General features: G+C 38.5%; 1 protein-coding gene and 1 pseudogene across 1 annotated transcript in view; one reads left to right on the top strand and one right to left on the bottom strand.

Annotated features, from left to right (window-relative positions):
• DPY19L4 (dpy-19 like 4) overlaps nt 1-18,968 on the bottom strand; it is a 64,532-nt gene extending 45,564 nt beyond the window's left edge. The window contains exons 1-5 of the mRNA XM_024765429.1: nt 18,849-18,968; nt 13,104-13,214; nt 2,961-3,085; nt 498-588; nt 105-226 (exon numbers count right to left, since the gene is read on the bottom strand). Coding sequence (XP_024621197.1) covers nt 105-226; nt 498-588; nt 2,961-3,085; nt 13,104-13,214; nt 18,849-18,864 — 465 coding nt within the window. The 5' untranslated portion in view covers nt 18,865-18,968. The remainder of the gene's footprint in view (nt 1-104; nt 227-497; nt 589-2,960; nt 3,086-13,103; nt 13,215-18,848) is intronic.
• On the top strand, nt 9,449-13,087 carry LOC112413476 (nucleosome assembly protein 1-like 1 pseudogene; annotated as a pseudogene).
• Nucleotides 18,969-24,944: the final 5,976 nt, after the last annotated feature.

Here is a 24,944-nt window from a genome sequence, read left to right as displayed (position 1 = left end):
AAAAAAAAAAAAAGAGAGAAGGAGATAATAGGATGACAACATATAATTTTGAGGATTCATAAATATGTGAGAAAATAAATATTAAAGTCAAAAGAAACACATACATTGCTACCAGTTGCTTGATATAAAACGCTGGCAATAAGTTCTGGATATAGAGACATTTGCTGCACCGCATTTATAGTCTTCAGAGATACAGTTTTGTTATTGTGTGTCAGTTCGTATACACCTAAAGCCAGAAAAATTTTTCTCCAGATTATTTATTCTGCTTTTACAAGAATTGAACATGTTATTCAGAGGTCATTAAATACTTTATTATCAAGAAGGATCTCAAAATATAATACTCTGTGCCTCATTTTTCCAATTTTTAAATTAACTACAAGGAAGACCAATACCTATATTCTGAGACAAATCTCCACATTCAAGGGCTCCCACATATAAGAACAATGTTTTATTTTAGGAAAATATTGTTACTAAATATACAAATGTAGTTACCATACCTCTTTCAAATGAAGGTGCCTTTAACATATCCTTATAATAAGAATAATAAATGGCACTATCACCCTGAAATGTGATTTCCCGTTCAAGCTCCTAAAAGAAAATGAAATGATTATTTAAATACCAGTGTCTTAAATTTCAACTGCAATCTTTTTCTCTCCTCATACTCCAAATTAATGCTATTTATTTATCCTTTTATTCAAAGACATGTTTGAATTTTCCTTTAACCACTAGTGGCCATATTAATAAGATTAAACTTTTCGATAATCTGGCAATCACTTTAATGAAATACTTAAGGTTTAAACTAGATGGTAACTCGTAAGTTATTTGCCTATTATACATAAGAAAAATCTGGAAGGAAAACCCAAAGTAGTACCATAAGGAGAACAAGAACAGTATAGCAGGAAGTAAAAAATGATGGTTGAGGTGTCAGAAGTCCATAATAAAAATGTAAGTTTAAAAAGAAAGTATTATTTTTCTATTGCTATTCCACTTCCCTAGGTATCCAGAACAGCAAGCCCTTAATTAGGGCTTTCCAAGAGCAGCAGACAACTAACCAGTTCTTTTCAAATGAACTCCCAGAAATGTAATTAAATCTTAAAATTCCTAAAATTAGGCTGTACAGAACCAAGAACATAGGTAGTCAAAAAACACTGAAACCTGTGCTTTTCATGCTGAATCAAACTTTCATAAATCTATAATCTTTTAAAATGAAACATGTTTATTTTCATGCATAATTTTATCAATTAATACAAAAGATATCAGAGCAGTTTCCCCAAAGTTTGATCAACAGAACTTCCTAAGGTATTAATGGGTGTTACCTAAAAAGAGTTAAATAAGCTATGTAAACGCTGGATTAGAGAAAAATATGAGTTTTTTCATTGCAACTTTTCAGAGTTTCACTATTCATTATGCACTGAGAATCTCTATAAAGTCTTTCCTAGATTTATTTGACCAGTGAACCCTTTTTTTTTCTCATCTAGAGCTTATTAGTCTAAATAAATTTCCTCAAAATTATTTTTTATGAATGGGTACTGATTTTTCTTTCTAAAATTTCAAAGATGTGAACTCTTAATCAGTGCTTCTCAAAGTTAATGTTCATATAAAACTTCTAGAGATCTTATTCAAACATAGGTTCTGATTCTAAAGTGTGGCCTGAGAATCTGCAGTTCTGAAAAAGCTCCCAGATGATGCCAATGCTCCTGGCTCATCACAATGCTCTTCATGAATGTCTTCTAGATTTTTAAACCTTATTGTTCTCAATTCTGCCTACATAACAGAATCACATGGAAAGATTTTGTGCAATATTGACCCAGACACTCGCCCCACCCCACCTAAGAATCTGTGAGGGAAGTTATTTTTTAAATCATCCCAGATTTTTCTATTGTACATCCAGTGTTGAGAACAACTAATACTTAATCTTCATAACACTTTCAAGGAAATAGGCTATACAAAATCCTTGGTCAAATCAATACAGGTGAGTAATTATTCAGTTAAATGTTTTGGTGGTGTTAGATAAATCAATGGCTTAAAAACATTTAGTCAGCTTGACTATTCGCTCAAAAATAAGAACAACAACACAAAAGAGTTTGGGCTAAAACAAAAATAAAAAAACTTTAGAGTCAAGTGGTAACACCACGAACTTGGCCAATGTATATTATTACAGGTATACCTGATTGCGAAGGTAAGTCTGAAAACAAACTTATTCAAAGGCCAAATGAATTATGAATATAACTATAGTGAGTAGAGTCTGTGATTAACACGATTTAAAACCAAACATTAAACATACTAATATGAGGCAACATTTTAATAAATACTGTTATGTCTGCTAATCATTTTCAGCACTTCAAAACATTCTAATCTAAAAATTAAGATATTTTGATGCTGAAACTGCCACAGACTGTTCCTTAAATGTAAACTACCAAAACTACGAAAAAGCTGACTAAACTTCATAACATTTCACTGTCATCAAAAGTCCCGATAAATCAATTGCATGAAGGAAAGCCCCCTCATAATTTCTGTTCTACCACCTTGAAATACATGCTATTAAATTTTTCAAGGTTGATACTGTGACTCAAGACAGCTTCTATACCATTTTGTTCCTACTGGCTTACAGCATAACATTAAGCACTTCTCGGGCTTCCCTGGTGGCACAGTGTTTGAGAGACCGCCTGCCGATGCAGGGGACACGGGTTCATGCCCCGGTCCGGAAGGATCCCACATGCCGCGGAGCGGCTGGGCCCGTGAGCCATGGCCGCTGAGCCTGCGCGTCCGGAGCCTGTGCTCCAAAACGAGAGAGGCCACGGCAACGAGAGGCCTGCGTACCAATAAAAAAAAATAATAAAAAAAAAGAAAGCACGTGTCATACTTATCATGCATGTTTTGGCTCCCTGGAAAACACATTATTTAAATTAACATTAAATATTAAAACAAACGTTCATATGCTCAAAATTCTTTCTTCTTACCTGCCTGTTGGAAAACCAGAATTTCCGTTCATGGTACGCTGATAAATAGAGAGCATACATCATACCACTAGTAACTGCTGCAAGACAGCCAATGAATATCTTTGCAAAGCGCTGAAATAATATATCTGAAAAACCATATTAAAAGTAATCAGTTGTGGATGATATTTATGTTTATGGACTTCTATTAAAAAGAAAAAAGTAATCAAAGGTTGTATGTATCCTTGATATGATGTGACAAAAATGGCATTCTAACTGTGGTCTTCCTCCCCAAAACCCATAATCCCAGTCTAATCATTAGAAAAACAGCAAATTCCAAGGGAGGGGCATCCTACAATATATCTGGCCAGTACTCCTCAAAACTGTCAAGGTCATCAAAAACAAGGAAAGTCTGAGAAACTGTCACAGCCAACAGAAGTCTAAGGAGACATGATAACTGTATGTAATGTGGTATCCTGGATGTGATCCTGGAACAGAAAAGGACATTAGATAAACACTAAGGAAATATGAATAAAGTATGGACTTTAGTTAAAAATAATGTATCAATATTAGTTCATTAATTGTAACAAATGTACCATACTAATATAAAATGTTAATACTAAGGAAAATTCTGTGAGGGGGGCATGTAAAATGGGAACTCTGTACTATACTGTCTGCTCAATTCTTCTATAAATTTAAAATTAAAGTCTATTAACTTAAAAAAGGAATAAAAGGAACATACTACCGAATATCTAGAGAAAAAAAAACAGGTTCATTCAGAATTACTAGTTATTTTTTTCCTTATCAAGAAATGTTTTTATTGAGGAATAGTTTACATACTATAAATTACATACAGCTCTTTAAATTGTACAATTCAATGACTTTTGATGATTATGTATTTAAAACATCATATACAACATCATATACAAAGTATTCACATATATATGTAAATAATTTTTAAAAAATTATTTATTTATTTTTTGGTTGTGTTGGGTCTTCGTTGCAACACGCAGGCTTTCTCTAGTTGCGGCGAGCAGGGGCTACTCTTTGTCGCGGTGTGCGGGCTTCTCACTGCGGTGGCTTCTCTTGTTGTGGAGCATGGGCTCTAGGCGCGTGGGCTTCAGTAGTTGTGGCACACGGGCTCTAGAGCGCAGGGTCAGTAGTTGCGGCGCACAGGCTTAGTTGCTCCGCAGCATGTGGGATCTTCCCAGACCAGGACTTGAACCCGTGTCCCCTGCATTGGCAGGCGGATTCTTAACCATTGCGCCCCCAGGGAAGCCCCTATGTAAATACTTTTTGACAAAAACAAAAAACACATTTGAATTTTGAACACACAGGATGATTTAGTCCTGTTATAGTTATTTACTATAATTCAGTATAATAATAACAAATACTATATGATTTCACTTATATGTGGAATCTAAAAAACAAAACAAATGAACAAACATAACAAAACAGAAACAGTGTCATAGATACAGAGAACAAACAGGTGGTTGCCAAAGAGCAGAGAGGTGGGGGGAGGAGAGAAATAGGTGAGGGAGTTAAGAGGTACAAACTTCCAGTTGCAAAATAAATGAATCACAGGTATGAAATGTACAGTGTGAGGAATACAGTCAATAATTATAGTGACAGATGACAACCTGACTTACGGTGGTGATCATTTTGAAATCTACAGAAATAGCAAATCACTATGTTGTGTAACAGGAACTAACATAGTACTGTAGCTCAATTATACCTCAAAAACAAACAAGCTCATAGAGAAAAAGATCAGACTTGTGGTTACCAGAGGTGAGGGGTGAGAGAGAGGGAACTGAATGAAGGCAGTCAAAACGTACAAACTTCCAGCTGTAAGATAAATAAGTACTAAGGATATAATATACAACATGATAAATATAATTAACACTGCTATATGTTACATATGAAAATTGTTAAGAAAGTAAAATCTTAAGAGTTCTCATCACAAGGAAAAAAATGTTTTTCTATTTCTTTAATTTTGTATCTATACAAGGTGTTCACTAAACTTTTGTGATAATCATTTCATGACGTATGCAAGTCAAATCATTATGCTTATACAGTGCTGTATGTCAATTATATCTCAATAAAACTATAGGGGAAAAAAAAGATTCAGTAAATTAAGCCCAGGCCTAAAGGCCCAAAGCCCAGTGTTACGTTATTAAATGACTGAGAGGTTTATAAAAACAAACTGGTCGACTTATTAACTTAGCTATTTTCAAAACATTATTCAATAAATATTAATTTGTAGAGTATACCAGAGACATTAAATAGAATAACTAGCTAAATCACTAAATTAATAAGAATTATATTCAAAGTGCTTGAAAGACACTACCCAATAAATCAAACATTAGAATCAGGGAATTCCCTGGAAGTCCAATGGTTAGGACTCTGCGCTTTCACTGCCAAGGGAGCGGATTCAATCCCTGGTCAGGGAACTAAGATCCCACAAGCCTTCGGTGCAGTCAAAATATAAAAATAAATAAATAAACAAAATAAAAATTAAAAAAAATAATCAGCATGACACAATTGCTTTAAAATTACTGCTTTCCAACTGAAAAAGGATTAATCTCCAAAATATACAAGCAGCTCATGCAGCTCAATATCAAAAAAACAAACAACCCAATCCAAAAATGGGCAGAAGACCTAAATAGACATTTCTCCAAAGAAGATATACAGACTGCCAACAAACACATTAAAGGATGCTCAACACCACCAATCATTATAGAAATGAAAATCAAAACTACAATGAGGTATCACCTCACATGGGTCACAATGGCCATCATCAAAAAAAATCTACAAACAGTAAATGCTGGAGAGGGTGTGGAGAAAAGGGAACCCTCCTGCACTGCTGGTGGGAATGCAAATTGATACAATCACTATGGAAAACAGTATGGAGGTTCCTTAAAAAACTAAAAATAGAACTACCATACGACCCAGCAATCCCACTACTGGGCATATACCCTGAGAAAACCATAATTCAAAAAGAGTCATATGCCACAATGTTCATTGCAGCTCTATTTACAATAGCCAAGACATGGGAGCAACCTAAGTGTCCACTGACAGATGAATGGATAAAGAGGATGTGGCACATATATATAGTGGAATATTACTCAGCCATAAAAAGAAATGAAATTGAGTTATTTGTAGTGAGGTGGATGGACCTAGAAACTGTCATACAGAGTGAAGTAAGTCAGAAAGAGTAAAACAAATACCGTACACTAACACATATATATGGAATGTAAAAAAAAAAAAAGGTTCTGAAGAACCCAGGGGCAGGACAGGAATAAAGATGCAGATGTAGAGAATGGACTTGAGGACATGGGGAGGGGGGATAGGTAAGCTAGGATGAAGTGAGAGAGTGGCATGGACATATATACACTACCAAGTGTAAAATAGATAGCTAGTGGGAAGCAGCCGCATAGCACAGGGAGATCAGCTCAGTACTTTGTGACCACCTAGAGGGGTGGGATAGGGAGAGTGGGAGGGAGACGCAAGAGAGAGGGGATATGGGGATATATGTGTACATATAGCTGATTCACTTTGTTATACAGCAGAAACTAACACAACATTGTAAAGCAATTATACTCCAATAAAGATGTTAAATAAATAAATAAATAAAATCACTGCTTCCAATAGTACGTGTAAAGCATTTGGCCTGGCACATAGTAAGAGATCAGTAAATACTATCAATAGGCATTATTATTGGGCTACAGAAGCATACTTGTAAAAATATATGACAGATGGGCTTCCCTGGTGGCGCAGTGGTTGAGAGTCCGCCTGCCAATGTAGGGGACACGGGTTCGTGCCCGGGTCCAGGAAGATCCCACATGTGTTTTTTTTAAAAAAAAAAAAAAAAAAAAAAAAAAGACAGTTAATTAAAGCAATGTTGACACAATGTAAACTATAAACAGACTAATAAAAAAACTTACCTACCATGGCAATTTGGTAAAAGTGCTACAAAGTTTCTAAATATGTACCTTTTTCTGTTTTTTTTTTAAAATTAAGTCTTGGACAATGACAAATTAATCCTAATTATCAAGGGCTATTACAAAAAATATATTCAACCAAATCTTATATATAAATGCCTTACCTTAGCGCTATTTTGTTTATGAAAGATTTTGTAAAGAGTCAAAGCTGGAATCAAGCTATCAGTGTTTGGTATAAGTGTATATATTTTAGAGAAAATAAAGAGCTCTGGGCCCTGGAAATTATTTATTAAAAAATTATCACGGGGGCTTCCCTGGTGGCACAGTGGTTGAGAGTCCACCTGCCGATGCAGGGGACACGGGTTCGTGCCCCAGTCCGGGAAGATCCCACATGCCACGAAGAGGCTGAGTCTGCGCGTCCAGAGCCTGCGTGTCCGGAGCCTGTGCTCTGTAACGCGAGAGGCCACAGCTCCCTGGTCTGGGAAGATCCCACATGCTGCAGAGCAACTAAGCCTGCATGCCACGACTACTGAGCCTGCGAGCCGCAACTACTAAAGCCCGCGCACCTAGAGCCCGTGCTCCTCAACAAGAGAAGCCACCACAATGAGAAGCTCATGCACCACAACGAAGTATAGCCCCCGCTCGCCGCAACTAGAGAAAGCCCGCGTGTAGCAACGAAGATCCAATGCAGCCAAAAATAAATAAATAATAAGTAAATTTATATAAAAAAATTATCATGGGCCTGGTGGCCTAGTGGTTAGGATTCCAGGCTTTCACTGCCGTGGCTCAACCAGCATTCAATCCCCGGTCGGGGAACTGAGATCCGGCAAGCCACGCAGCCAAAAGAAAAAAAAAAATTGTAGGATTCAATTTCACAAAAAGTAAAAAAAAGAAAAGAAAAAGTATAAATACATTGAAAAAAATATAAGCAGTACTTGCCAAAATTTTAAGAATAGCTATTATCTACTGGAATTATGCATATATTTTTATTATACTTATCTCTATTTTCACATTTTCTACCCTAAAAGTACATTTTTGTAATCAGGGGAAAATACTATTTTATAGGAGCTATCTCTAAATTGTTTAAACACCTTTCTTATACTGTATTTTCCAAAACGTTTTAAATGATCACTCTTATTAGTCAGCTTTGCTGTAGTAAAAAAGTGACCCCCATATTACCAGTGGCTTACAGAACATATATTTAATTCTCATTCATGTTACTGTGGGTTTTGGGTCAGCAGTCACTGTCCACTCAATTCCAGACTTCAGATTAGCTGTGGCTCCTCTTGTACCTTCAGAATTCCAGAATGGGATCAGTCCCTATTTGGGACATGCTGTTCTCATTACAAAGGAAAAGAGCAGCAGAACAGACAAAAACATACAATGCCTCTTATAATTTCTGGTCAGAACTAGTACACTGCTACTTCCACTCACATTCCATTGGCCCAGGAAAGTCACATGGATAAACCTGACAACGGGGTAGGGAGGTATACTCCACTTCAGAGAGGCAATCCAAATCACACGGTAATGGGAAGGAATGTATAATCCACTTTCAGGGCAGGGAGAAAACATTTGCGAACAATAGAAGGATCCACCAGGATTTGCCCCATTAGTCACAAATGTCTACTTCCCTCCCAAAGGCAAAACACACTCACTCCTTCTCAAGAAAGATACCCTTAGAGCAGCTTACTCAGCCTGCTTTCTGCATGTAGAAAGTTAGGGACTCATACATCATTTTAAGACATGAATAGTTGTGTCCTTAATCTAGGCTGGCAGTTCTTTTGACAGTATGTCTCTCTCAAAGCTTAGCCAGCAATTCTCCTAGGTTTTTACCTAAGAGAAATAAAAATAGATGTCCACAAAAAGATTCGTACAAGTATTCACAGCAGCCTTATTCATAATAGCAGAATACTGGAAATTACTCAAATGTCCAACAGGAAAAGCAAGAACACTTACAGCAAGAAGAATGAATCTCAAAATGATTATATTTTTAAAGGATAACATATTGAGCTAAGTGAAAGAATCCAGGCACAAGGACATATATGTTGTATGACTCCATTTATATGAAATTCTAGAACATGCAAAGTTAATCAATATTGAAAAATATCAGAGAGTGGTTGTTTTGGGGAGTACAGGGAAAATCTCCTGGAAAGGGACACAAAAGAACTTTCTGGGATAAGGGAATGTTATGTATCTTAGTTGTAGTCAAGTACCCAAACTCATTTAATTAAATACCTATGATTCTGTGCATTTTTTTTTAAGCAGGGCTTTCTTTTCTATTTATTTATTTATGGCTGCGTTGGGTCTTCGTTGCTGCACACAAGCTTTCTCTAGTTGTGGCAAGCAGGGGCTACTCTTTGTTGTGGTGCACGGGCTTCTCATTGCGGTGGCTTCTCTTGTTGTGAAGCACGGGCTCTAGGCGTGCAGGGTTCAGTAGTTGTGGCACACGGGCTCAGTAGTTGTGATTCGTGGGCTCTAGAGCACAGGCTCAGTAGTTGTGGCACACGGGCTTGGCTGCTCCGTGGCATGTGGTATCTTCCCGGACCAGGGCTTGAACACATGTCCCCTGAATTGGCAGGCTGATTCTTAACCACTGCGCCACCAGGGAAGCCCTGATTCTGTGCATTTTATGATATGTTAGTTATACCTTAATTTTTAAAAATTAAATCATTCATTTTTGCAAAGAAAAGAACAATTTTGTTGGCTTTTTACCTACTTGATTCCAGTCAACTCCATACTCCAATAACTATACCCACAATTCTTCTAGATAAGCCTCTCTCAAAGATTTAACTACAAGTATTTTGAGCTTATGAAGCTTTGTTTATTTGTCACATAAAGCCACACCCTTTGTTCTTTTTCCCTGAGTGCTTTATTCAACTGAAAGGAGTTAGTAGGAGCTACTTTAATCCATTTATACATTTTAACAAACTATGTGACAGTCATGCCCTTGATTTGGGTGTTGCCCTAAGGATTCATCTTAATCAGCCTTTGTTACTTAAAGTATTTCTCAATTTTATTGAGTATTTTTTCCTAGTTGAAAAGACAAACAATACTAATTTCAACACTACAAGCCCCAGAAATTTTGGATTCCTATTTTCCTCTTCTTTCCTGACTGCAAATGGGCCAATTCTGTTCTCATGTGTCTCTTTCCTGTAATCAAAAGTAGCTGATAGCTTCTGCTCCTCTCACCGCCGCCCTGAGTCACTGCCTGCACACCTCTGGCCGCCTGGCTCCCCCTGCTAGCCACTGATATTTGGCATTCATACAACATGGCAGACATCGACAACTTGTCTAGGGTAGTTAAAAGATGTGTGAATGCTCTCAAAAACCTTCAAGTTAAATGTGCACAGATAGAAGCCAAGTTCTATGAGGAAGTTCATGATCTTGAAAGAAAGTATGCTGTTCCCTATCAGCTTCTATTTGATAAGCGATTTGAGATCATTAATGCCATTTATGAACCTATAGAAGAAGAATGTGAATGGAAACCAGATGAAGAAGATAAAATTTCGGAGGAGCTAAAATAAAAGGCCAAGATTGTAGATGAGAAAAAGGATGAAGAAAAAGAAGACCCCAAGGGAATTCCTGAATTTTGGCTGACCATGTTTAAGAATGTTGACTTGGTCAGTGATATGGTTCAGGAACGGGATGAACCTATTCTGAAGCACTTGAAAGATACTGAAGTGAACTTCTCAGATGCTGGTCAGCCTATGAGTTTTGTCTTAGAATTTCACTTTGAACCCAATGAATATTTGACAAATGAAGGGTTGACAAAGACATATAGGATGAGGTCAGAACCAGATGATTCTGATCCTTTTTCTTTTGATGGACCAGAAATTATGGGTTGTACAGTGTGCCAGATAGATTGGAAAAAAGGGAAGAATGTCACTTTGAAAACCATTAAGAAGAAACAGAAACACAAGGGATGTGGGACAATTCATACTGTGACCAAAAAAGTTTCTAATGACTCTTTCTTTAATGTTTTTGCCCCTCCTGAAGTTCCTGAGAGTGGAGATCTGGATGATGGCTGAAGCTATCCTTGCTGTGGACTTTGAAATTGGTCACTTTTTATGTGAGCGTATAATCAGTGTTATACTTTACTGGAGAAGCTATTGAAGATGATGATGGTTATAATGAAGAAGGTGAAGAAGCAGATGAGGAAGGGGAAGAAGAAGGAGATGAGGAAAATAATCCAGCCTATGACCCAAAGAACGATCAAAACCCAGCAGAGTGCAAGCAGCAGTGAAGCAGGATATATGTGGCCTTGAGGATAACCTGCACTGGTCTATCTTCTGCTTCCCTGGAAAGGATGAATTTACATCATTTGACAAGCCTATTTCAAGTTTTTTGTTGTCTGTTTGTTTGCTCATTTTTGTCTTTTGCAGTCTAAAATAAAAATGTCAAAAAAAAAAAAGCTGCAGATAATCAAGGTACTCTAGTAATATTCTGTTTGTGATCTTGTTACCTAAAATAATTTAAAAATTAGTATTAAAATTGCAACTATTCATAGGAAACAGTTTTATAAAATGTTCTGTCACGCAGATGGATTATTATTTTCCAGCTCCCAAAAAGTTTTCTTGCTGCTAACCTTTGAACTAGATCTGTAGGTGACTCACTGCCTTTATCTTATGTGAGCAAATTTATATAAATGGCCCCTGAACTCCCTATGGGAAAAAATCTATTTACGAAAGCTCTTCAGCTCCTAAGGATGGCATATTCTCCAAAGCCACTTTCAGATATGGTTCAGAAGGATAACAGAAACGGAAGGACCTCCAGAGGATGAAGCCAAGGACGACAAAGAACAATGAACTGGGAAACTACTTCCAAGGAAAACAACTAGGGCCTAATCAAGAAACATTCCCCAGAGGAGGAAGACCTCATATTTACCTAGAAGGATTTCAAAATTGCTATGGACCAGTGGTTAATGTGCCTCTCACTCTTCCTCCTTCTGAGTGGAAGCATTTATTTTGATATCCTATCCTCATCCAAAAGTGTATAATGGAAAAGGGGTCATGTGCTTTGCTAAGAAAGCCTGCTTACAAGGCAGGCTCTTGGCAGGCATCTGGGAACCTGGATTTCAAAAGGGTTCCCACCATTTTCTAATGAGTGGTTTACTGTACCTAACTTATTTGTGCAAACAGTGTGGTTCATACCTACTGCTTTCCTTCTGGGAATCTAGAATTTTCCTATGCATTAAGCAGAGGCTACATGACCAGCCACCAGTAAAAACCCTGAGCAGAGTTGCTAATAAGCTTCCCAGGTAGACAAACCTACAAATGTCACAATTTGATGCTGAAGGAATTATGTATGTCCTATGTGACTTGGAAGCTTCTGCCTAGTTTCTTACAGTCTTTAGCCCATAGGTCCTTTCTCTTTGCTGATTTTCTTTTGTATGTTCACTGTAATAAATTACAGCTGTGAATATGACTGAATTCTGAGACCTGTGACTCCTCCTAATCTCTGAACATGGGGGTGTTCTTGGGGACCCCTAACACAGAGCAGATAACTTGTCTTTTTAATTCATAGGTCTCTGGATTGAATGAGTCACAGCTGACCCTGATGAAGATAACAAGACCTTGGGCTTCAAGACTGATGCCCTGACTGGATAACACTGGGTGTCTTCCTTGGGGTCGGGGAGGTACCAAGTATATTTTGTCTGAGGGAGACAAGTAAATATTTATGACCAAAAGGCCAGAATGTGGTAGACTTATCCTACTTCCCAACTATTTTGTCCTTTCCTATAAAAAGACTTTTCATCCCTGCCTATTACCATGTGACTTGCCATGCTTCCCTGTAGTCAGACTAAACTTCTCCATCCCACTGTCTAGATTGATTATATGACTTGGTTGGGCCAACAGGATGTGAGTACAAGTGACAGTGTGCCAGTTCAGCAGAAACTTTAAGAGGTACTGCATGACTCTGCCTCTTCTCCTGCTCTTTTTCTCTGCCACAAGAAAAACACATCCCAAATAGGGATTATGCCTTCATGACATGAAGCTACATCAGCCAACCTACAGCCACAATATGTAATGTTGATCAGAAATAAATGTTTTTTGTAAGCCAGTGAGACTTAGGAATTGTTCTACAGCAAAACCTAATGCAAGTTGACCAATATCACCACATACTTAAGATAAAATATGTTTATACATTTGAAATATTAATGTAAAATATATTACCTAACATAACTATTTTTGTAATAGCATAAAAACTCCAAATCTCTCTAACTTACGTTTTGGAACTCTTTCAGGAATTGCAGTATTGTTGATTTTCTCTTCTTTGGCAGATTCTTTATTTTCTGAAGACTTTGGCTTTTTTCTTTGGCGCAGTTCTATAGTTGGTCCTTAAAATATTTGAAAAGTTATTGCAATGTATGTATCAAATTATTCTGTCTATATCTCAAACTGATTTACTTTTATTATACTTAGGTAAAAGTCCCGTGAAGAACTATTCGTACCAAAGATAACTTTCTTCATAATTATTTTAGCACTCCCCGCAAAACTTTCCTTTCCTACAAACAAAAAGACAGTATAAGTTCTGCCTCCAACTCATGCTTTCAGAGTCCTACTAATAAACTGAGCTCTTCTCCTGAGATGATGCTATTTTCAAAATATCCCAATAAGTAAACTCTTTTCCAGAATGACTGGAGAACAAAGTGTTATTTAATAAATCAGCTTATTATTCTAGTTACCTGAGAGTATAACATGCATCATTCATGAGTTAACAATTTTTTTAAAATAAAAATAAAATAAAATACATTGATCATAAAACTATACTTCATTTTTAAATTTATTTTTGTCTGCATTGGGTCTTCATTGCTGCACGTGGGTTTTCTCTAGTTGTGGTGAGCGGGGGCTACTCTCATTGCAATGGCTTCTTTTGTTGCGGAGCACAGGCTCTAGGCACGAGGGCTTCAGCAGTTGTAGCACATGGGCTCAGTAGTTGTGGCTTGTGGGCTCTAGAGCGCAGCCTTAGCAGTTGTGGCTCACAGGCTTAGTTACTCCGCAGCATGTGGAATCTTCCCGGACCAGGGCTCGAATCCGTGTCCCCTGCATTGGCAGGTGGATTCTTAACAACTGCGCCACCAGGGAAGTCCTATACTTCATTTTTTTAAATAATCCTGAAGGTTCTGGAGAATTTCACAGTGCTGTGGTATCATTATCATTCAACAGTCTTAGAGATTTAGGTATTAGAAAATAGGCTGAACCTATTAAAAATCCCTATATTTGGGAAACTCTCAGAAATTTTCCCAAAATTAGAGTATCTACTCTTTCTATACCCGATTAAAAAAATGTAATGCGGAAAGTACCTCCAAATCAGTAAACTAAATTCCAAATTAAACAGGAATTTACGATATTCAACTTAACTACTTTTCCTCCCTAGAGTTAATTATGAGGTAGACTATGTCATGTAGATATAGGATACTATGATGGGCTGTCAAGGTTTCAGGTGGTACAAGAACTTATCTCCTTCTAATAGAAGCAGAGAAGAGTTTTTTCTTTTCTCTTAGTAATGGCTTAAGGCTAGGAAAAATGAGCCTAAAAAGAGGAGTTAAAAAAGGAGAAATGAATCAGCTACTGTTGCTGATGATCAGATGGCTGATTCTCTAACTTTACTATGGAAAATGAGTAAAATGGATTTTAAAGTAGCTTCAAAGCAAATTCACGTTTGCTAAAATATCTTTAAACACTGACACACTGAGGGAAAAAATACTGTATATTTAGTGGAATCTGTCTGACTAGTTAATTTTTAACCATTTCTATACTATTTATCATTTATTTTATAATCATGTTAAGTAGTAAAGTCAGTGAAGACATTAGAAAATGACATTATTAGAAAAGCCATACCATGGATATTGAATATTTTTGCATACAAATCTGGGACAACTAATAAATATTATTATATTCCTTCTTCATGAATTCCTTTTAATTTTCCCCCGCTATGGGTTAAAGCAAAAGTTAGAAGCATTCAACAAGAATGAAAATTTATGTAAAGCCAAATGAAGTCTTCAAATGCAAGTTATTATTTTAAATTTTATTAAAAAAGAATACATGGGAAAAATATAACCACAAGACATATACTTAGTAGATACACGTGCATGATTAAACACATTAACAGTACTGGATTTAAAATTTTTAATTGGGTAATTTCAGAAACCAAGTTAACAAATCTACTGAGGAAGTTAACAAATTATGTGACCAATGGGTTAGATAGGGCTTTTTTTATTAGACAGTCTAAAAGCACACATTTAAGATAAAGATAATTTGGGAAGGAAGGGGATATTCACATAAAGTGTTCTTTACAAAAAGCTATTATTTTTCTTTTTAAAAAAATTCTCTATAAAATCAATCACTTTACAAGGATTTTAATAAAGTGTTCTCTGTGCACATAAATGGTTTTTTTGTTTGGTTTGGTTTTTGTTTTTGGCCGCACTGCACAGCATGCAGGATCTCAGTCCCCTGACCAGGCATGGAACCTGTGCCCCCTGCAGTGGAAGCACAGAGTCTTAACCATTGGACCACCAGGGAATTTAACAAAAATTTTGCACAGAACCCCGTTATTTATGAAGTATATAAATCTTAATCAGTCATCTCTCAGGAATCTATATTAGCAATGTTTATCATACAAATAAATAATCTGTAAAGGATCTATAATACTGTATTTTCTTTATTATTATTTTTTTGGCCGTGCTGCACGGCTTGTGGGATCTTAGTTTCCTGACCAGGGACTGAACCCGCAGAGTCCTAACCACTGGACTACCAGGGAATTCCAATACTATATTTTCTTGATTCTAAGAAGCCATATATTTTAAGATACTATTTGATGTTTTTCAAGGGGAAAATTGGCACTACCATGTTAAATATGTCCATTGGTTTTAAGACATGGCAATTTCAGTGGCATTAAATTGTGGGAGCAAAAAGTACTACTTGGGAAATACAGTAAACTTTTTAACCAATCTCTACAATCTTGTCCCTAAATTTTTTGACTGTGACCATAAATCAAAACTGACTGGATGCAAACTTTACCTCATTTCCTTTATATTGATCTTTTAACTTCATAATTGATAAACAAAGCCCAGAATCTTTAGGTGGATAAGTAACAAAGGCCAAAGCTGTGGACAAACTAGATTATTAATCCTGATAGGAAAGCTCTGGGATAGAATTCAGGTTTTCTTTTCACCATCTTACACTTTTAGCATTGTAAAGAAAAAGTCAAAGTAGTAAATCAACTATATTTCAATTAAAAAAAAAAAAAAAAAGAGTGACTTCCCTGGTGGTACAGTGGTAAAGAATCTGCCTTCCAACGCAGGGGAAGCGGGTTCCATCCCTGATCGGGAAACTAGGATCCCACATGCCACGGGCAACTAAGCCTGCGCGCCACAACTACTGAGCCCACACACCCTGGAGCCTGTGCGACAACCAGAGAGAAAACCCATACGTCACAACTAGATAGAAGCCCGCACACTACAAATAAAGATCCCACATGCCTCAACAAAGACCCCACGTGCCGCAATTAAGACCCAACAGCCAAAATAAAGGAAGAAAAGAAAAAAAGAATCTATCCATATCAAAAATAAAGAATAAAAGAAAAAGTCAAATAAATAAAAATGATAACATAGCCACAAAAATAACCTGCCATTTCAGTCTCTGGCTCAGTGATCTTCACATACGATAGTTAACAGGGCTACAAATAGGCTTGCAAATGTCCATCTAGACTATACATTGCAACTTCCAAGTGAATTATGAACATTACTCTGCTCAAGGCTATCACTTCTTTCTTTGCTCTAACATATCTTCCAGGAAACATAAATATAAATACCATGACCCTCTACAGCATCAAGAGAAGATGAGATTTCCCAAAGAGTATTTACTTAGAGAAAAGTGGGACAACGAAGAGGATCCAAGTGAATGTGAAAGATAAGCAAAAAGCGATATAGAGAACATCTGGATACAAGTAAAATAGACTATTTAGTCTAATTTTAACACAGTGAATACAAATAACATGCATTTTATTTATTTATTTATTTATTGCGGTATGCAGGCCTCTCCTGTTGTGGAGCACAGGCTCCGGACGCGCAGGCTCAGCCGCCATGGCTCACGGGCCCAGCCACTCCGCGGCATGTGGGATCTTCCTGGACTGAGGCACGAACCCGTGTCCCCTGCATCGGGAGGTGGACTCTCAACCACTGCGCCACCAGGGAAGCCCAATAACATGCATTTTGAAAAACAGTATAGAGTGCCTAATAAATGGAAAGTACTCAGAAAAATGCGTAGGACATAGACATGTTTACTATAAATATCATTACTAGATTACAATAAATGAGAATTACTCATTGTTGACTATTATATCCCAGTAACTAACACATTAGACAGTCAAATATTTATGGAATTAAAAAGTCTGTTGAATAAACTTTAACAAAACTGCAATCCATTAATTGTTCCAAGATGTATTTCATTGCTTTGGATTATCTGTAATTCTACAAACAAAAATCATTTTTCATTTTATATCACAGAATTAAATTTCACAAACTTGTATGGTTTATGAAACCATAACTGGTTCTACATCATACCTATTTGGTTAGGTGTAACTATAACCTCTTAAAACAATTTCTCATTTGCATGATATATAATATTAAAGACTTTTAGTACTGCAGTATTAATTTTTTTATGCTTTAACTTAAGTGCTCATGGAAACATATAAGCTAGCTCCTCAACCTACCCCTAGAGATTTGCAGTTAATCAGAAAAGGAAAAAGTATCAAAAAATGTATTACATATACTGCAACCAAAGATAAAACCAAGGCAACAAACAGAATTACATTCTTCCTTACCAACTACAAAGAGTTTTGGTTTTGAAGCTGTTTTTAGGTAGAGTGTCTTAAATTTAGATCAGTTTTAACACAGAAAACTTAAGGAAGACGAGGCAAATATGAAGCAAGAGGGAGGACAGGGACAGAGCAGCAAGACACAGAGCAGCAAACAATTCTTACAATTAATTTTTTTAAATTGCTTTCCACTGAATTCTTGAAACTCCCTTCTTGCACTCTTGGTTCAGTAAGGCTTCAATCTAAATAGATCACATTCACAACTCCCCTCAATAAGGTAAAAAGTCATGTTTTCCAAAAGGATGAAAAATCTAACTGCCCAGTCAAGAGACACCATTATACCTATGCCTGAAAGTAGCATGCCTATCATGAAGATATCATGACACGAATGTTTCCTATAACATCTCTCACTAGCTAAGTTCCTCCCAACTCGGCATTTTTATCTCATACCTATCGATTTCTACGAATTAATTTTCTTGGCATTGGCCCTGAAGGGGCATGAAAAGCTTTCTCCAGCCCACCCACTTTCACCCAGAAAGCACTCCTGGCTTCCAGATCCCCCCAAAACCACTTACATCCCTTCTCCCTTTGCCATCTCGCCCTAACCTGTAGCTGAACTTGACCTTCAGTTTCTGCTTGCTCATCCCCTCCCAATCCACCTTACCACGTCTACCCCAAACCCTTGCCTCTGCTTGTCCCCTTGGCCTGCGGCTCCTCTCACCGGTGATGACTTTGTATTTGTCAGAATCCACAGACCTTTAAAGAGCGCACTCAGACTGAGAGGCATTTGGTTAAACAACTATCCCTCTCGAAAATGCACTCAGTACCTAAACCTACATCTTCTAAACCAAAGTATGTCCCCCACCCCCATCAGTCATCTGCTCACAGCCCTCCCTCTCCATCACTCCCCACACGGGTTTCTCTCTTCCTGCACGATTCCCAACTTCAAGCTCCACTTTCGCTTCCCACTAGAGCCGACACAACTTCGGGCTATTTACTCCGCTCCTTCTGAATTTCTCCACACACCTCCCACCGCCGTCCCGTTCTTTCCCGCCGGACCGCCCGCAGCCCCGGCCCCCGGGGCCCTGGAGCCCCCGCCCCCTTTCCCGAGACCTCGGGCGACAGTAGGCGCGCTGGACCCCAGGGAGGTCACCTTCTTCCTCCGCCATCGTCCCCGCGGAGGCCGGGGCGCCCCTCCGGCTCCCGCGCGGCTCAGAGTCTTCCCCGCTCCGTGTTGCGGAACCCCTCGGCCTCCCCAGGCCCGCTCCCGGCCGCCGCGCCCCCACTTCCTGACCCGCCCCCCTCCGGTGTCGCGGCCAACCGCGTCCCCCCGGGCGGCCCTGGAACCAGAATGCCGGGAGCGGAGGGCGGCCGGAGCGTTTGGCGGGCGCGCCTGGTCCTGCGCGGGCCGGAAGGCGGCTCTACGCGAAGTGGCACCGCCCACTGCTGGTGCTCCGGGACCGGCTCCTCCGCCCCCAACGAGAGGCGAGTGCGGGCGTCCAGCTGCTTCCACTTTCCTCGCCCGTCCTCACAGTAAAGGTGGGCGCCCGAGCGGGCTTTCTGGAGCTTTTGTGGGTGGACTCAGGTAGTCAGAGAATATCCAGATCCAGCCCGCGTACCCGCCCCATTTTACAGAGAGGAAACTGAGGTGCAGCGAGTGTAAGTCACAAAGCTAGTCGAAGCCAGAACTGGAACTCAGGGCTCCTACGTCCTCCTGGTGCTTTCAGAGCGAGGCAAAACCCTCTGGGTTGACGCGTTGGTTTAGTAAGCCGCTAGACATCTACAGGAAAGAAGCTTGTACTTGGAACTTAGTGTTTTTAACCACCCAAACTTGTTAAACAAATGTATTTGCATGATAGTATTTTGAAAACAGTAATACTTATGGTCAGTGCGGGGGAGAGGTGCGTTTAGATATTCCACAATGGAACATAGTTTTAACTTGTTATACTGTTTTTTTTCACTTTTATTATATCTGGCATTCTCCAAATATACCAGGATCTATCTCCCTCAACAGTACTAAGAAGTAATTTAGGAACTGACAAAATGCCCATTATAGAACGAGAGGAAAAAGGCGTTCTTAGCAGGCAGCAAGAGTCTCCTTCCTTTATCAAGTTAGGATATTTGGGGAGAAGCTATCAGTTTTCAGTGCTGTGCAAAAACAGTTCCAGGAACTCTTTTTATGCCTTTGGTTGCATGTAAATATGTCTTGCCTGTCAAACAGCACTGGACCAGGAGTTAGAAACATGGATGGAAGATACCAGTTGCCCAGAAAAGGCCTGGGTCAAAGCAGAGAGAACAAAACTGTTGGTCTTTGAAAACCACAAGAGCCCACGTACACAGCAGCAGATTTCAGCGTCCAGCTTATCAGATGATAAGCAGGCAGAGCTCCACCTCATGTGAGAACAATACAGTGGCCACTGAGGGCCACTGTTTTCCAAGTCTAGGGTCTTGAGGTGATGACCATTCCTCCCATAGTTCCTTCATGATCACCTCAAGGACTTAATTGTAAATTTAAGTATAATTTAAATTATACTGTATGCTCTATACAGTAGTGGAGACAGAGAAAAAATAGCTTCTCAAAATCAAATGGAAACATGAAAGAAGAGAGATAAATATTCAGTCTTTAGATACTAATCAGTGGAATCGTGATTGTGTTCCCTAGTAGAAACATTCTTCCCTTGAACCCTAAACTTCCACATAAAAATAATGAGAATGGGTCATTTTATCCCTGAACCAGTGTAATTTTGCTATGAGAAAAATAAGACATTTTTTGTTCAAAATATCAACTCATCCAAAAAGATGTACCCCTAACTGCTCAAGATGTTGCCTTGCAGCTGGCCGTATAGCTGAGCATTCAGTAAGTCATTCCATACGTCAATAAGACCAGCTGCTTCCAGATAATAATGCACATAGCTAGTGGGCACATGGTCCTAAGATAACTTCCGATTCGAATTTGATCATTTTACGACTGCAAACCATGGGCTGCTAGTTTCCCATCCAGAATTTGAAGGGTCATTTCATTATCCTTTGCCTCATCTTGACCAATCCTAAACACCTCAAATTTTCTCAAATGGTCTTTTATTTACAGTCCACTCTCAAAGAACAATATGATTTTCGGCCTCCTCTCTAGAAGTTTGAGGACCCCTTTAGTACGCAGTAGATAATTTTAGGGATTGATGTGAAATGCTTTGTTGTAAGTCTTTTATGAAAATGTAGATTAGGAAGCTATTGTAGTAAACTGGGTTAAAAAAGTAAAGTCTTGAAATAAGGTGATGGAAATAAAAATGTTCAAAGAGAAGGGATTCAAAAGAATGCTGGAGGTAAATTTACAGGGCCTAGTGACAAATTGGATGTGATAAATGATGAGTTGAAATGATTCCTAAGGTTTCTATCTTAAAATTAAATATGTGCCTTCTGTGTGCCAAGTAGTTTGTTACCAGGATATGAGACAAATATAAAACAAAAGCCCCTGAAGACTTACCTACTTGAAACCAGAAAAGTACAGGCGAAGTCTATTTCAAAAACATTCTTCTATCCAATGCGTCACCTTATTACTAGTAACAGAATAATTAGTGTGAAATCTTTGCATTAGTTCAGCTCTTCTTCTGTTAAAGATATGGAACTCTGTTTCATCTTTATTATGTCATAAATTTGTAATTATCCATTGATGAACATATTTAAATTATTTTCAAACAACATCTCCTTTGTGAAGTCTGAACCAAATATGATCAATTCATCTTTGAAAACACATAACACTCTTACCACCATTATATCCTGGCTTATATTTTGGTCATGTTTTATACCGTGTTTCAACTCTTTGAAACACATTGTAGACAAGTATTTTGGTAATTGACTTAAAAGTTGTTGACAATAGTATTAGCTGTGGGTGTCTTAGAAGACCAACATGATAAGCTGTATATTTTGCACTATCAACGAGAACCATGATTTGAAGCCGTTTTGTCTTAGCTTGTCACTAGTTCTACTTGTGACTATGGATTAATTTTTTATTTTATTTATTTATTTATTTTTGCGATACGCGGGCCTCTCACCGTTGTGGCCTCTCCCGTTGTGGAGCAGAGGCTCCGGATGCGCAGGCTCAGCGGCCATGGCTCACGGGCCCAGCCGCTCTGCGGCATGTGGGATCTTCCCAGACCGGGGCACGAACCCGTGTCCCCTGCATCGGCAGGCGGACTCCCAACCACTGCGCCACCAGGGAAGCCCGGATTAATTTTTTTTCTCTGCCTTTTCTGTAAAAATGGGGATAAAGGGCTGCACTTATCAGTTGCTCCTGCAGTTATTTCTCAAGCAGGCCTCACTTCTTCCTCATTGTTTGAAGCTATGCGTCAGTGCCTCCTGAGTATATTTGCTCTATTATCACTCATAAGGATCTGCTGTCTTCCTTTTCCACTGACTGGGAGAACCACAGTCATACAAACCAACAGAGTCAAACTGGGAACCATAAAATCCTCCCTAGTGGGACACATTGAACAATGTGTGTTCTATTTAGATATTTTTGAATTAACATATTAAGCATCTTAGGACATTTTCTAAAGTAGGCTTTTTTCCTACAGTTAAAACTCCTCCAGGAAGAGACTTTTTTTTTTTTACCAAATTGATCATATGAAATAATATTCATAAATAAAGAAAAACATTGTTGGTACTAAGCGGCCTATTATCAAGATTTTCCCAGGCAAAGCTATTTTAGTAGACAAAGGTTGCTGACTTTGGACCAAGTTTCCATCCTCTCTTCTTTCAGATAAGTAAGCCCTCCAAATATTTGTGAAATTTAGTTGAATTGACTATTAGAATTGCCAGGTAATATAGGACACTTTAGTACATGTTCCATGCAATATTTGGGCCAGACTTAAGCTAAAAATTATTTGTTGTGTATTTGAAATTTCCATTTAATTGAGTATCCTGCTTTTGGTTTGATTTTTTGTTCCTCTGTTGACCCTATTTATGGATTGAGACTGCCCCCTCAATGCTAGGAGCTCCCTAGCGTTGACTACTCTTAGGCCTTCTGGGCACATGTAAATAACAGATTGAATTCTTTCTCACGATAGAGGAAAGGTAGTTAGATAGCAGATGGACTCTGAGTACCTCAATTATTAATTCAGGAAAGAATCTGCCATTCCTAATGCCCTGATACATGAAATTGCTTCTGCTGTCTTCCCACCCTACAAAGGGCTCCAGCTAGAACTGGATGGGTCTAGTGCAGTCCTGGAGCTGGCATCGAACTACTTCTTAGTCAACCAGCCAGTGCAGATGATTGACTGGGCATATCTAGACCTGCTGTTTGGAGGACTAATCACACTTCCAAAGTATAGGTATCTTAAAACCAAAAGCATACAGTGATTGTGTGTGGGGGGGAATAGTTCCCACCAATTATGACTTATCACCATAACAATTTATATGTAACAGAGTAATGGCCATGATTTTTTTTAATACAGTAACAAAACAAAAACCTGTTCATCGATTATGACATGATTTAAATATAGATATATTTTTTAAATCTTGTTGGAATCCTAGATAGGCACTCTGGTTGAGAATTGGAGATGGCAGAAGCAGCTGAAATCATGTTTAGGTAAATTTCACACCAAACTCTCTCTTTGGATGTGTATATCAATGTGAAAGGCAACTCTCTGAATTTGTACCTCAGTGTAAAAAGCATACTATTAATAACTAGATTAATACTAACATTTTAAACATTTTTAAACGGTGCTAAAGAAAAACAATTTTTGATTTTTAAACATTTAAATTTGTAAACAACTCTAAAAGAAAACTGTACAAAGCACATTAGTTTTCACCTGCAGGAATGAACATACATTAATTCATTCAATAGATATTTATTGTATATTTCCCAAGGGCTGGCTAGTCACTAAGGATACAGGGGGAAAGAAGACACATTTTACCTTGATGGAAGTTACAACATGGGGAGCAGATTATAGGGAGATCTTACAGAGTCTGGTGAGTCAGGAAAGGCCTTCCTCAGAAAAGTAAGATTTCTGCATAGCAGTCAGTGAAGAGAGGAATAACAGGAAAAAAATGTGTTTCAGGCAGAGGAAACAAAAAGTGCGTCATTCCTGCGAAGAACTGGAAAAGGTGCAACAAAGTGTAGAGCATGAGAGGAAGAGTGCCTTGAAAAGAGCTCAAGAGGTAGGCAAGAGTCAGCTCATGCAATAGCATGCAGTCATACATTTGGGTATTTTTTCCTACAGCAAATGGAAACCTTTAATAAAAAGATTTTAAGGGCACATAATCACTTTGTTGTCTTCTTATCACACATGCACACAAAAAATAAAGAGGGTGGGAGGAAACTTTTGGAGGTAATAGATATTGGTGGCATTGATTGTGGTGATGGTTTCACTAGTATAGCCTTATCTCCAAGGACTCACCAAGTGTGTATGCTAAATAAGTACAGCTTTTTATATCTCAATAATACCTCAGTAAAGTGGTTTAAAAAACATGTAATCAGATCTGTGTTTTTAATTTAAAAGATTGTTCTTTAAAAAAAACATACTGGCAAGAGAGGAAAGCAGAATTTGATATAAAGAATCCAATACTGAGGCAAAGAACCGGTGAGAGTTACTGATGACTAGGATGGTGAGGGAAGGAAGTTAAGAATGGCTTTCTTGGGCTTCCCTGGTGGCGCAGTGGTTGAGAGTCCTCCTGCCGATACAGGGGACACGGGTTCATGCCCTGGCTCGGGAAGATCCCACATGCCGCGGAGCGGCTGGGCCCGTGAGCCATGGCCGCTGAGCCTGCGCGTCCGGAGCCTGTGCTCCGCAACGGGAGAGGCCACAACAGTGAGAGGCCCGCGTACCGCAAAAAAAAAAAAAGTCTTTACCTTTAATACCTGGTGGTATGCGGTGCTGGTTCCTCAAGTAAAGAGAACACAAGGACCAGCAGGTTTTTGGACACAGAAAGATATGTTCTTTTTTAACATGTTGAAATTGAAACGCCCAGGGAGACTTCCAAATGGAAATATCTATTGCATTGTTGGGTTTAGAAGCCGGTAGCTCCAAAGAAGCGTGTGGAAGTAAATTAGTGAGTTTGCCCAGAGAATAGATAGAGAAAGTGGCTCAGGAAGAAATCATGAGAAACACCATCAGGTAAGGAAGGATGAATATCTCTCTCTCTCTCTCTCTCTCTCTCTCTCTCTCTCTCACACACACACACACACACACACACACACACACACACACAGGCTGAGAACCATCCAGAACCAGCTGAGAATTCCACATTGTTT

This window comes from Neophocaena asiaeorientalis, unplaced genomic scaffold (assembly GCF_003031525.2).
Source record: "Neophocaena asiaeorientalis asiaeorientalis breed wild unplaced genomic scaffold, Neophocaena_asiaeorientalis_V1.1 scaffold353, whole genome shotgun sequence".
Lineage (NCBI taxonomy): Eukaryota > Metazoa > Chordata > Mammalia > Artiodactyla > Phocoenidae > Neophocaena > Neophocaena asiaeorientalis.
Note: the sequence above shows the minus strand (reverse complement) of the source record. Positions and strands in the feature narration are given on the sequence as shown.